Here is a 13,934-nt window from a genome sequence, read left to right as displayed (position 1 = left end):
AGGGAATTTTAAGACTTCTGAGAGGTTATTTGCTCCTTGCCGGAGCCGTCCGATAGCTGCCAAGATAGGGCGAGTCCAGAGAAGGTATAGGAAATGGACAAAGGGGAGCGGGCAGCAGCCACAGCCCACAGAGCATGAAACACTAAGCTAGACAAAGAGAGTCTCACTCGGTCTCATCTTTAGCTTCCCTTGTCATCATGCCTGCCTACATGGATCAACCGGAGCGGAGACAACCAAGCCTGCTCACACGCCCGGCCTGGCATAATTTCCGGTAAACCTATTGGATAGAAACAGCGATGAGCGAGACATTGGATGTCAGGTAGAGGGACGCAGCCTACATACCAGAATGCTGTGGACTGTGAGCCCCAGTACTATATAGTTAGGCTCAAATGTCGATATGCCTCTGGTCCACAGTCACACACCGCCACCCATGAACAAGACGCCAATGGATGGAAAAGATAATGAGCACAGAAGAGATCAAGAGAAGCTGGCGAGATTCCCACGAGGCAGGAGGGGGAGGATCAGGATTACTAGCGGAAGGATGCTAGCTCAAAGCTGGTGTTTTAGTGGGCCGTCGCCCTGCCAGGAAGTTCCAGGCTAGCGCTCTAACTCGAGCATAAGAGCACGATCCTGGTCTATAAGTCCTGTAGGTCTCGAAATCGGTGTGGGACCTTGTGGTAGCATCAAGAAGGCAAGTTGCGGAAGCCAGATAGATACTGGCAGATTACACTGTAGATAGAGTGTAGCCTTGTAGGAATACCTCTGTGGATTGGATAGTCAATATCGCATCGCCATGCAGGCCAATTGTGGTGAGCTGTAAATGTACTCAGAAAAATCGGTCTCTTTTTACAAAGTCGTATTAGGGTCACCGGCAGCCCCCCTCCAACCTCACGTTTAATGGTCTGATTTCTTTTTTTTGTTTTCTTTTGATTGTCGTTATTTTCCCTTGATTTTGTCCTAGTTCTTTTTTATTTCTCTCTCTCCTTTTTTTTTCTTTTTTTTTCTCCCTTTTTTCTTCCTTCTGGCCCATGTCGCTGCTGGGAGAACTAGCAAGGGGACGGATAGGTCCCCTGTTGTTGCTCTTGTTCGAGACCATGAAAAAGGCAAAAGATGGTCGAGTAAGCTTCTCCCAACTTTATTTAACCATTTTCAGTGGCTTTTCTTTTGGGTAATGCCACTTGGATGAGATGGGTAAGCTCTCCCCGACCAAGGGACGGAGTTCCAGTGCCTAGTGCCCGAGGCCCCGAGCAGGCCCATGGTCTGTGTGGTTCGTTCATTCCTTTTTGTTTTTCGAGTTCTCTTGAGTCTTGACCCTTTTTTGGGAGTGGGAAAGGTTGATGATATCGATGATAGTGATGATCGCTGGGTATTTAGTACAGACTAATCAATCTCGTTATCTTGGAAATCAGCATCAAAAAGTCAGTTCGGATCATCATCGTCGTCGTCGTCATCAATATCATTTCAAAGGGAGATCATATTACCGTCAGGCTCCGTGGACCCATGAGACCTCATTCCACCTGTCATGGCGTAAACTGGTGGATATGATCGCAGTTTCGCAAGCTTGCGATCGATGGATTCCACCCCTAAACGTCCCAGGATCCGTCTCAGGGACCTGGAATTTTGACTTTTGGTTCTAAACCCGTGAAGCAATGGTGAAACGGATGCTCACAAGATCGCACCGTTGGCTCAAAAAAAAAGGAGATTGGAGCCGCCCGGGTAGATAGCGTCTGATGGGCTACGAGAAATCGGATTCGACGCGAAGAAATGGCATTGAAACCTTGTAATTATGGAAGAAATATCAAGGCTGACACGCAGGAAGGAGGAGCAGGGATGAAAATCATCTCAGTCTGGTCTGATCCAGGCCCTGGAGATGGTTGTGGTGGTGGTGGTGGTGGTGGATAGATAGATAGATGATGTTGTAGCGTCGTGGGGTTGGTGGAATGTTTTGAAACCGCAGCAGAGGAGAGTATCGAGACGGAGTCAAAATACCACTCGCTACACTAATAATCAAAGCACCATCTAACCAGGGACGTGGTGGGCTTACAATTGCCTCTCAATAACTACCATTTACATTGCAACCAGCTGCTTCACGTCGGCTCCTATGCTCCGTACTAAATTTAAGGGGGAAAAATATGTGATAGTCGTTGTACTGGGCAAACATCGATCTTTACCAATCAAGACGCTAATTAGATGGATTGATTGATATCCTGTCAGGGATCAAAAAGCTCATCAGGCCAGTCATACAAACACTAATAAGATCCATGCTACATACACATATAGAATCGCCTCATATTCATATTCATTTCATGTTGAATTTGCACTGTACGCATGATCATTCGTCGCTTTTCTGACCACATTTGAAATTATAGTCGCCCTAATAAAACATGAGTGTGAGAATGGACTCGAGTAATGCTTCCAGCGTGAAAAGCAGATAGAATAGTAAGATAATGAAAAGGAAAATACGCTTGGACATCAGGAATAAAAAAAAAAAAGAAAAGAAAAGAAAATAGAGATTAGAAGACATGAAAAGAAGAAATCCCGACACCCAACGCTGGTTTCATGCGAAATTATCGGACCGGTCAACCCAAATGTCCTCCAATTCAGCGAAATTTTGGAAGTGCAACGGACGGTGCTGATCGTCGTAGAACCGCAGTGGCGTGTCGATTTTCACATACACTGGGCGCTTCTCAACGCTGCCGAAGGCGCTTCCCATGAAGCTATAGTTCCACACATTATCTTCCGGGACAAGGAAGTAACCACGAATCTTGTCGCTGAGCAACAGTTGACATTTCTGACCCATGCTGGTGGAGAACCCTTGCGGTTGGTCAGATGTGATGTCTTTGTTCTCAGCTCCCCACTTGTAACCCTGAGGGGTCAACCCCCAGGCGGCAAGGGAAACAGAGCCAGGGGTAAAGGAGACTGTCATGGTCACGGTCTTCTTGTCCCATGAAGGATGGGCATTCATCAAACGCGCGTGCTGAGTCACATCCATGGCAGTCATGTAAGGCGGCTCGTTGCCAGAGATGGTGTGGATGACACCGAGCGGCTCAAGTCCGTTCAGGTAGTCATGCTGTGGTAACTGTTGAGGTAGTTGCACGTCTCGGGTATTTCCGACCTGTGGAATCATGACAATGGTGCGAATCTCCTTCACTTGATCATTATCTGGTGGGGAGGTACCGTAAAGGTATCCAGCGACCTGCACACGAAGATCGGCGATCGTGATGAAGCGCCGGAGGATGTTCTTGGGCATGATGTAAGTGTATCCCTCTTCTTGAATCTCGTCCGAGGAAATATAGATGTTGTTGGCCCTCGTGCGAAGGTTCGACGTCGCAATAGCCCGGGTACGCCATTCAGTCTTCGATGCGAATGATTGCTGCTCATACTGGGACGTGGTTGTAACAATGATCTCTTCGCCGCGGACGTTCTGCGTCTTGGTTGTGACAGCAGTAAGCTGCTTCTGCTCCTCCTGTTGCTTCTCGATCTCCGCAGCCTGCTGCCGTTGCAGGGAAGGCGCACTGATCTCCATACCTAGGATGATGTCTCTGACTTCGCTGCTCGTCAAACTCTGGACGTTCACGTTGTTCTTCTTGCCATAGTCGTTGAGGATCAAGTCGCGGAGTTGTACTTCGACCTTAATCCAATCCTCATCTGAGAGTGTGGGCCAGATGTGATGCTCCTGGGTAATAACAGTCTTGTCAGGTCGAAGAATGATCTTTGCCTTGTCGATATTGACATGGAGAGCACGCAAAATCAGGATCAACCGAGAGAAAGCCGTGTAAGGAGAGATTGACTTCAGCCATTCATCGTACAGGTTGAACAGTACCATCTGCGGTTCGGTCGCCCGCAAAATCATATCCGCAAGCTTCTCAACCTTCATGGCAGCCTGGAATGGCAACTGCAGCTCAGACGCACGGATGGAGATATTGGGGAAATCGAGCAGATGAACTTCAAGAGGATCCAGAAGACCTTTCCGAGTAACAATAAGCTGCTTGGGCTGTTCTTCCACGGGTAGGGACCGAATAAGGGCTGCTACTTCTTCTGCAGTCTTCCACTTAGCCAACTGACCAAGACGCTTCTGCCCGGCCCAGACACTGGTATGGATGATCTTCAAAAACAATTGACCGGTTCGGGGGTTGAAGATGAAGATGGCGCCGTTAATAGGCTTGGTTGTCAAGTTTCCTTCGAAGGTCTTGTGGATGGTGACACGGTACACATTGGTATCGTCGATGAACAGCTGGATCTGCGGGCTGAAGAGCTCCGAGTAGTTTTGAGAGTTGAGGAACTCCTGATTACTCTCGGAGGCATACAGCTGGAGGCCCTTACGGATACGTTCCCTCAGCACATACAGGGCGGGGTTGGCCTTCATGACCTTCGCCATGGCCTGCTGGATCAAAGTCTTCAGGCCGGGGAAGTACTGTCCGTAAGCCGAGTAAAGATTGTAGGCAAGGTCAATGCCGATCATAAGACCTGTAGCCGAAGGATAGATGCTCATGCTATCGGTGGTGTAGTCAAGATACTTGGCGCGCACATATCTTTCGATGTCGTGAGAATCGTAATCACCATATCTCAGCTGCACATCAACCCAAAACTTGTTGGTCGTCGTAGGCTCATAGACGTCTTTGGTGTCAAACAGAATGGAAGGCCTAGTCACGTTCCACTTGTTCGTGGCGAAGAGCAGGATGTCTGCGCACGAACTGTTCATCTTGTAAGACTTACGCGGATGAATAGTCTCCTTCTGCACAGCCTCGATGCCCAGTTGCTCGAGTTCTTGATCAAACACCTGGCACAGATCCATAACCACTGATTCGTGGATCTTCTGCCACAAATGGGCACGGAAAATTTGGATCAATGAGATCTTCAAGGTGGGGATTTTTCCATGCAGGAAGATACCTGTAAGATCCAATTGCACCTGGAAACCAACGTAAACATTGGCTCGGTTAATTGTAGGGGACCACCAGAGGGTAAATCGACGGTTGGGGATCTGGTTCAGACCGGACCGCTGGGCGTTGGTGAGTTTCTTGAACTTCATCGACCTACACATTTTGTTAGCAAAAATTTTCACAAAACCAGCGTAAACAGGTAGACGCACTCTTCGAAACCTGATGCTCGCTCCCAAAAGAGGCCCTCCCAAGACGGGAATGCAGTTGCTTTGAACAGGGTATGCTCCAGAATGGTCTCAACACCACCCAGCGCCTGGATGACATCCGTGCGGTAAGCGTTCAGGTTCCACAATTTACCATCATGGCGTTGACTAGTCCACCAGAATGGATTGCTCTTCATCAGTTGGTATTGTTTGAATTCGGCTCTGAGGCGGAAACCCTTGTCGAAGCTGAGGGTGCTCCGATCCTTCTGGAAGAGGGTGTTGATACGAGGCAGACCACGATCCCAGCTGTCCTCCAGATCCTCCAGAGTCAGACGACGGTTCTGTTGCTGAGCTTCCATGCGCTTCTGGGAGTATTCCATCCACACCCGTTGAGAGTCGATGAACTCGGCCTCCCACGGGATGATGTACCGGAAGATGTTAGGAATCAGAGTCTCCTCGTCATGAGACATACCCGCTCGGAAGTGAGTGATTCCTGTATCGGTTTGCTTGGACCATCGCTTGTCGCTAGCGGGGATGAGGATATGAGAGCCCGAGATCATACCCAGACCTCCCAGCTCCTTAGGTGTATAGAACACGGCAGGAGGGAAACGCGAGGGCATCTTGGAGTTCAGACCGATCTTGACACGAGTCTGAATCTTGGTCTCGCATTTGACGATGGTATCCAAGAGGTTGACGGTGGAGACAGCAGCTTCACGGTAGTAGGTGAAGAGCGCGATCAAAGCGGTGTTCCACTTGTTAGCAATCTTAGTGAACGTAGTCGAGCCGGAAGACATAAGAATCTGGCGGATTCTATTATTGAACTTCTGGATATCTTCTTCGGTCACTTGCAGGAAAGCATGCGCTGTGCGCTCCTTTGTTGTGTTGTCGACAAGAGACCACACACTATCTTTAACCGAGAACTCCTCATTCTGGTTGCGAATCTTTGGCAGAATGCGAACCTCGAATCCACACATGGAGAAAAGCAAATTTGGATTATCCTTGCTGTAGACACTGGCAAAGGTATCATCCCAGTCAATTGTGGTGATGGATCTTGGCAGGCGGTTCTTCAAATCCCAAAATGCGGCGCGACCGAGGTTAACGTCGTGCCTCATAAGACGCATACGGCAATCACGCGGCCAACACTTCTTGTTCTTGTATCCAATAACGTTTTCAAAATTGGGGTCAGGGTTTTCCGTCAGGAAGCGCTGGATCAAGTCTCTCGATTCGTCGGCGTTGAATCTGAAGAACACCCAGATCTTGTCAACGTAGCGAGTGTACAAGCGGATAGGATGTCTAGTCTCCGCAGCACGATCTCTAAATTGAAGGAAGTCATTCGGGCTCTGTGGCGGACCAGCCATCTCACTAGCTCTCTGAAGACCGAGGAGGAGCAAATCGATCATCAGGCCATAGTACTGGAAGACAAAGCCGGAGAACTGCAGACCCCTGATCAATCCATAGCTGTTGGTATGGTTCATATCCTTGTAGCTGAGCTGCACATTGTTCTTCGAAGTAATGTAGTCCGCCAAGTTGTGGTCCATAATCAAACGCAGCAACCGATTCAGGAGGGTCAGATCGATCTTCTCATAGACCTTCGAGAGCTCCGTCTCAATCATGACGTTAGTCTCACCCTCAGCGGTTTCCCAAACGTTGGACAAATTGTTAATGCCCTGAGCCCACTTGTAGGTCAGCAGCGGGGGAACTTCAGAATCTGACGGTTTGATCCAGGCAGGGAAAAGGTGACGCTGCTCTGCCTGGTACCAGAGATACTGATCAAGGTAGGCATCGGTAATTTTCTCAATTGGCTCCACATCGTAGACAGGGTTGATGTTGTTGTAGTTGTCATTCATGTCAATCCCAACTTCCTTGAATGCTCTCTGGGTCAAGAGGAATCTCTTGATTCTTGCCAGTGTAGTACCGGGAGAATCATAGGCCTGCTCGATAAGAGCAAGCTCCTCTCGCTGACTCTGATTCAGTCGCCCTTTGACGGAATAAGCTTCGCGAAGACGTTCCAAAGCAAGAATCAAGATCTTAGTGTCATGCTTGTAGGAGACACTCGGGAACGGAATTGGTGAAAACTTCCGGGATTCAAGCCAATGCACCATGGTGGTGTAGATCGCCACGGCTTCTTCCGAAGACACGTAGGGACCATCCTTCAGGTAATTATGCTGTCTCTCCTGCTCGGCTTTGAGCCACAGTCGAGTCAGTCGACCCAGGTTCTTCTTGGCAACCGTCTTATCAACTGTGGCGCCGCGGCGGATACGTTCGCGATTATAGTGCGCGACAGAAATCCACCAGTCGGCCTTGCTCTTAACGTATCGCAGGATGATATTCTCAATAGGCGCTGGGAGACCGGGCACCTTCCAGGGAATATTACTCTTCCAGCATCTCCAAGCCTCCGAAAGATGTTGTAAAACTGTATTGACCTTATTTTGTTTAATACCCTCGGGCATCATGTCCATGAGGTCGGCCATGACAGAGGCACGCAATTCCAGATCGAAGTGCGACTCCACACGCTGTTTGGTGACGGTCTTGGCAACTCCCTTGCTGTGACGACCCTCAAATTGACGAGAGAGCAAGTTTCCAAGCCATCTCTCCAAAAGGGGGATGATACCGCGCATGAAGAACAGCCAAACGCGCCATGCTGGAGCCCAGAAACCGCAACCAGGACCCTTGCCAACAGGGCCGGAGTTGAACCGATAGTAGATCAAATGTTTCAAATCCTTGCAAGAACGGATCTGATGCATCAACTTGTACTTATAACGATACATACCAGTCAACTGGCCCACGTGGTTGAAAGCATACAGAATGCCGTCAGCCAGCTGGAACGCGTCAATATTGCCCAGTCGATACTGAACTTGCGCGTCAACAATCAACTTGGTGAGGCGCAGAATTTCACGCATCAGATGGAAAGCGTTACCGAAACGAGACTTCTTCCGCTCCTTGGTTGTCAGTGTCTTGACGGGCTTCAGGTTGAAGTTATAATCGAGATGGAGATAGGTCAAATTCTTGCGGTGGATCAGCAGATTCAACATGTTAAATCCCTGACGGCAAACTTGAAGACCGGCTTCAACCCAGTCGATTGTTGTCTGCTGGAAGAATTTGGTGGACTTCAAGGTCTTCAAAAGATTCTGCTTGTTCTGAGCCTTAGGCTTCTTCTTATGCAACTCGTTGAGCACGTAAGTCTTCAGAAGCTTTTGGTACGAAACTCTAACTTTAACGGGCTGGCCCTGGGGACAGTGTTCCAGGTACCACTGTTTGACGAGTGGCACGTCCTGCGCGCGCACCATCTTTCCTGACCTCTTGTTGAACGGATGGGGAGCCCACCAAAGGGCTATGGCCGATGCGGTATCAGGTGTGTAGAGTTCCTCATCTGCGAAGAACGGCTCGACTTCAGCGGGAAGTTCGAAAAGGTCATCTTCGTTGTTTCCCGGTCCAAAAATCTCGTCCTCATGACTGACCGTGATGTTCTTGGGAGCAACAGATCGCGATGAGATAGGATTGATCACGGGGTCGAAGTAGAAAGCGGGGAGGTTGGGATCATCGGTTCGGACGTAGACAACCTGAGGGTAAGAATACCAAGAAACGGACACGCTCCTTGGAAGGGTATTATACAAGAAAGGGAAGGCGACTCTGTACTCCGTCCGGATGGGGGCTCGGAAGATGATGCGATCGATGGCATTGAATTCGCTAAAGTCCTCGTCATTGGGGTCGATATCTTTGTAAAGAGGCTCAAAGCGCGGGCCACCAGGAATGGCGACATTCAGGGCCTTTGCCGTGAAGAAACTGTTGAGATCAAACATGTAAAAGTAATTTTTGTCAACGACATCACTCAGCAGCTGATGACTTAGTCGGTAAAGAGTAGCCATCTGTGGGAGTGTCAAGTTCCAACTCTTATAGCTTGGCCCGTTGACATGGGGGGTATCGAGAAGTGGTCGGTGATCGTAGAGCCATTCGTACACGGGGCCATCTTCAGACTCATCGAGTTCCATCTGAACCGGCTCCAGAGGCTCAACATCTTCGATATTTTCCGACCACGACAGTGGAGGTTCCTCGTCATCGAAGGGGGGGAAGCGCATACGCTTGAAGTGTCTGCGGTCGCTCTTTTCTCGTCTCATACACACCCACATTGTTGCCCACTGTGCATGGAAGACCGGTTCAATAACCCTCGGTGTCTCGTTCACCAGTGTCAAGCAACCATTGACGTGATATAGTACCTTGACCTCGCGAGCCGACTCCCAAGGCATGGGCATGTTCTCCAGCAGCTTCAAAACAGCGTGGGGCATGAACTTGAGAGCGCCCAGGTAGCTACGCTTCTCGTTGCTGAACTTCTTTTGCGATACATCGCCGATGTCTCTGACAATCTTTCGCAGATGCTCCGGGGGCATGTCCGCCTTTTGCGTCTCGACGAATCCACCCTTGCGTTTCTCTCCGAACCGATTGCGCTGCGTCCGCAACCACTCATTCTTCTTCTGGGCAAACTTTGCGACGTTAGGATCTGCTGGAGGTTGGTATCCGGGCGGCGGCGGCGCCAAAGGCATCGAGGGAGGAGCTGATGCGCCCCATCCTGGAGGAGGCGGGGGAGGCAGCGACGCCATGATGATGGCTGTTGAAGGAGAAGTGCCTCTCTATCAAGTTCCGACTTTGATGCTGGAACGAAGTCGCGTCAAATCACGTCGGAAAAAATCATCAAACACAACGCGAATGCACCAACAGGATGGCAAAGCGCGCGGGAGGTGAGTTAAGTAATGCGCGTCGGAGGGATTAAACCGTAGACCCGAAGAAGACAAATTCAAACTCCTGCACGATCCCCTTCTCACGACGGGCGATGGAAGACGTTCTTCTAGACTACTCTCTTTGGTGATGGCAAGCTTGGGAAGAGGTGGCGGCTCTGCTTGGTAAGACGCTAGTCCAGATATGGAGTTAGCGCCACCTCGCCAAATTCGCGCTAGTGCGGCCTCCCAGGGCTCCGAGCGAAACCCACACAAATCCAGATGACTTTGAGAATTCTACGAGGACAACGACAACCGACGACGCCGCCGCCAAACTCTTGACCACCGTTTCAGAGGTTCAAGGACAATCAAAATGGCGAACAACAGATTGCAATACGTGAGTTACTATCATCATCTATATCAATGCGATGAAATACTGACCTTTGACTTTTCTTCGACAGCGGAGACGGAACCCGTACGTTTGAAAATCTCCTGCCCACATTTCTACCCAGAACTGCCCTTTTTTCGCTCGCTCTATCGACATTGCTCGCTCCCGACTCAGCGGCATTGTCCTCATGACGACGATAAATTTCAAGACTTGATCCGACATTGGAAACACGATATTGATGGTTTTTTGCTCTACAGGTACAACACGCGGTCCAACAAGGTCCGCATCATCAAGACCCCCGGCGGCGAGCTCCGGTACCTCCACATCAAGAAGAAGGGCACTGCTCCCAAGTGCGGTGACTGTGGCATCAAGCTCCCAGGTGTGAGTGCTCCCGAATCAAATTCTGGCTAGCGAGTGGTTATCTGTGCGGATCTCTTTGGGTGTCCCCGATTTGTTTCGACTGTGAGGAGAGACGAAGTGGAGGGACCGAAAAGCGCAGATTTACAACCTCCAGCCAGTCGCTTGGGGTGAAGAACCAAAAAAAGCTGATTTGGAATGCCTAGATCCCTGCCCTCCGCCCCCGCGAATACTCCCAGATCTCCCGCCCCAAGAAGACCGTCAGCCGTGCCTATGGTGGTTCCCGCTGCGCCGGCTGCGTCAAGGACCGCATTGTCCGTGCTTTCCTGATCGAGGAGCAGAAGATCGTCAAGAAGGTCCTCAAGGAGTCTCAGGAGAAGGCCGCTGGCAAGCGCTAAACGGAATGCGTTTTGTTCTCGGTGTTGGTCTTTTATTAAGTGGGAGCGAATGATATGGAAAAAATCGGCTGGGTACGGTTCTCTTAGGAATAAAAGATGAACAGGAACGGCTAGCATGCGAACCTTATACGGTCGTGGCTTTCAATGAAATTTCATTTTCATCATGAGTTATCAGCTCTCTCCCACCGACTTCAGATCTTCCAATGGAAAGACTATGAGGTATTCAGGATACAAAAAAAATAATGACCACTATCTTCAATCCCACATCGTGTAGCATTGTCGGTTCTACGGAGTAATCTTCAGAGAAAATGAAAGCGAGCGAGAGTAACTACGTCGTCGTCAACCTCCTCTGTCATAGGATCAATCCTCGTTCGCCTAAACCCTGAAATATAGTAGCTCGGAGCAAACTAATCCTTCGTTCTCATGTTCAGCCAGACGACCGGCCAACATGGGAAATGAGAAAGGATGTTATTTAAAAAAAAAAAAAAATGGGGCCTAATCCATCAGGCATACATGACGCTAGAGCAGTTCCGGTGCTTGCGACACCGCGCAAAACGAACAGCGAAAAGCAATGAAGGGAAAAAAAAACAAAAGCAACAAAGTGAGAGAGTCTAGACTTTAGAGCAACAGGTGAAACGAAATAAAATTTGTCAAGATGATGACAGGTACAAGCAACGCCTGTACGGAAATTGGACAACGAGAATACAATCAAGGGTCGGCCCTGATAGTATATTTCTGGGGAGAGGGTACCTACTGGTACCAGTACACCCATCCATTCAGACCTGACGATGAGGACTCTGCTGGGTATCACTACGATACGCCGAGAGAACGTGAAGAAGTGCTCCCCGAGCTCTTCATGACGGGAGCAATAGATGTTTCTCGAAAACCGCACAGATGGCTGTTTCCGTCCTTGTGACATTGATCGAACATCATGATCAACATCACGACACGGTACATTGCTACGCTTCTATCCTGGTCTTGTCCGAAAGGGCATGGCAATATACGTGAGACGTGGTACGTACAATGGAGTACATTCTGTAGAATTGCATCCGGTCAACCGGCTTTCCCAATGCTCAATGACTGCCGTCAAGTCCCTTTGTGACATTTAGTCCCCCTGTCCACGACATGGGAAAGTACCTGCTACCTGCAAGTACCGAAATTGGCTTCATCCCAGTTAGATGTCTGTGCACCCCAGCATGGTATGCAGCTCGCTATCACATATCTGAGTCTCTGTGACAGGACGTCCCACGGTTCTGAAATCGACTGCTGTGTTGTAGATCCTGGGGAATCCAATAGCAGAGGGCAGCTCATCGATTTCGAGTGCGGCCGATCTGGCCACAAGACCATGAGTCAGGGATTGATGGGGTTTGAGTATACACATCTTCCGGAGTTGCAGCCTCTGAGGAAGATCTCATCCTGGTCGCCACCGTCCACGAGCAATGGGTGGAGGCGAGATTTGAGAGCTGCTAAGCGAAGGATGATCGACAGAGGACGGCACCTGTCAATTCATGTAACCAGCCACAGAAAGATCACACATGTATACCTTTTCGGTTCGAGCACATGATTTATTCTCGCTGTACAGTGTACGCTGCTGTAGGCATCCTATAGAAGCGGTGAGGACATCACTCAACCTAATCTGCTGCCCCCCATTACTTCGCTAGCACCAAGTAATTCCTTGAGGAACCCGACTTTTTTTTTTGTCGCAGGGACCGGTCATGTATCGAATTGACCAGGTGTGATACAGCCTCATCGGCGTGCTGATACCCAAAGGGGTCCTTGAGCATACGCAGGGGGGGGGGTGGGTGTGTGCATGGAAGTATATCTACCCATATGCAGGATATATGGCAATAACCTCGATTCAGCAAGATGGACATGCTCGGGGGATGGTGGAAAAGAGATTCGAAACCCACCTCAATAAAGAAGCGGCTGCAAGCGGCAGTCTCAGAAACAAAGTACGTACCAGTCCAGATCTCATCTAAAGTGGAAGCTGATTGGGAGGGGCGTCTTTGCTGGAGCATCCCTGCCGCGACAACCCCGAGCGTTTGAAATCAGAAGGGAATCGGTGGCAGGCAGCCCAATCACGCACGATGCAGGCAACGAGCGTAGTCCAGAATAGAATTCGTTCTATTTTTTGATGGGCGACATGCAACATGAGGGATCTCCATCTGTCCCTTCAACAGGGACCGGGTAAGACAGAGAAAAAGGAATATACGCTGCACCACGAAAAAAGGGTAATGTACTAAAGATAAGAGGACTTCGAACTTCCTGGTCGATGAATCGATGACGGCGCAAAGCCATGCTCCCCTTAACTCAGCCCATTGGGGCCGCGAGATGCATGATTAGGGCGCCTATCAAAACCGATTGAAGCGCTCTCGTCACCCTGGACCGCCATTCCGGGCTATTTAATCATGATAGTCGTTCAGATTTCCTGGTAGAATAGGACGGGTGGTACTGGGGGGACTGGATGCTTTGACACCGTCAAGGCTCAAGCACTGCAAGTAACTCAAACTCAAAAAGCTTAGAGTTCGGAACGGGCCGTAAAATGATAGAAAACGTACTTTTTGACAGGTTTGTTTTGATGGCCTTGAAAGAAAGAAAGAAAGAAAGAAAGAAAGTGATTGATGGATATCATCGACGCGGTTGAAGAACGGTAGATCGATAGATCAACTGGATGGTCGTTTAGTCTCGAAAGTGGAGTAGACAGAGCGGGCTACTTCAGTAGACAGTAGTACTGTCTGATGTTTCGGAGTTCCTGCAGGCTGCAGGACACAAATTCGAGGTTCTAGGCAAAGAATCTCGATGAAGAAAGAGACAAAATCATTGACAGGTGTCAATCATCTGACAATCAAATTCCCTTTCGTTTTACCCGTTCTTGACTCTGATCATCCCTTCCAGGCTAGGAGGCTCTGACGTGGATCCAGCTCGTCTTAACGCTGCATTGAATGGAAAGGATATCTTCTCCCCTCAGGCAGCGCCATAATCGATTCGGCAAATGAACA

At 49.5% G+C, this 13,934-nt stretch overlaps 2 protein-coding genes across 2 annotated transcripts, besides 4 other annotated features; one reads left to right on the top strand and one right to left on the bottom strand.

The window, feature by feature from the left end:
• Window positions 1-1,871: 1,871 nt before the first annotated feature.
• Window positions 1,872-1,898: a microsatellite.
• Window positions 1,899-2,480: 582 nt separating this feature from the next.
• Window positions 2,481-2,507: a microsatellite.
• A 50-nt stretch (window positions 2,508-2,557) lies between these two features.
• On the bottom strand, window positions 2,558-9,678 carry prp8 (U4/U6-U5 snRNP complex subunit PRP8; the record flags this gene model as incomplete). Its single annotated transcript, XM_001272908.1, has 2 exons — window positions 2,558-5,033; window positions 5,090-9,678. The coding sequence occupies 2 exons, from the start codon at window positions 9,676-9,678 to the stop codon at window positions 2,558-2,560; spliced, it is 7,065 nt and encodes a 2,354-aa protein (XP_001272909.1).
• Window positions 9,679-9,943: 265 nt separating this feature from the next.
• On the top strand, window positions 9,944-10,935 carry ACLA_091800 (60S ribosomal eL34 domain-containing protein; the record flags this gene model as incomplete). Its single annotated transcript, XM_001272907.1, has 5 exons — window positions 9,944-9,978; window positions 10,046-10,189; window positions 10,254-10,267; window positions 10,389-10,561; window positions 10,744-10,935. The coding sequence occupies 5 exons, from the start codon at window positions 9,944-9,946 to the stop codon at window positions 10,933-10,935; spliced, it is 558 nt and encodes a 185-aa protein (XP_001272908.1).
• Window positions 10,936-13,521: 2,586 nt separating this feature from the next.
• Window positions 13,522-13,550: a microsatellite.
• Window positions 13,523-13,550: a microsatellite.
• Window positions 13,551-13,934: the final 384 nt, after the last annotated feature.

Source organism: Aspergillus clavatus, genomic scaffold (assembly GCF_000002715.2).
Source record: "Aspergillus clavatus NRRL 1 1099423829798 genomic scaffold, whole genome shotgun sequence".
NCBI classification, from domain to species: Eukaryota; Fungi; Ascomycota; class Eurotiomycetes; order Eurotiales; family Aspergillaceae; genus Aspergillus; species Aspergillus clavatus.
Note: the sequence above shows the minus strand (reverse complement) of the source record. Positions and strands in the feature narration are given on the sequence as shown.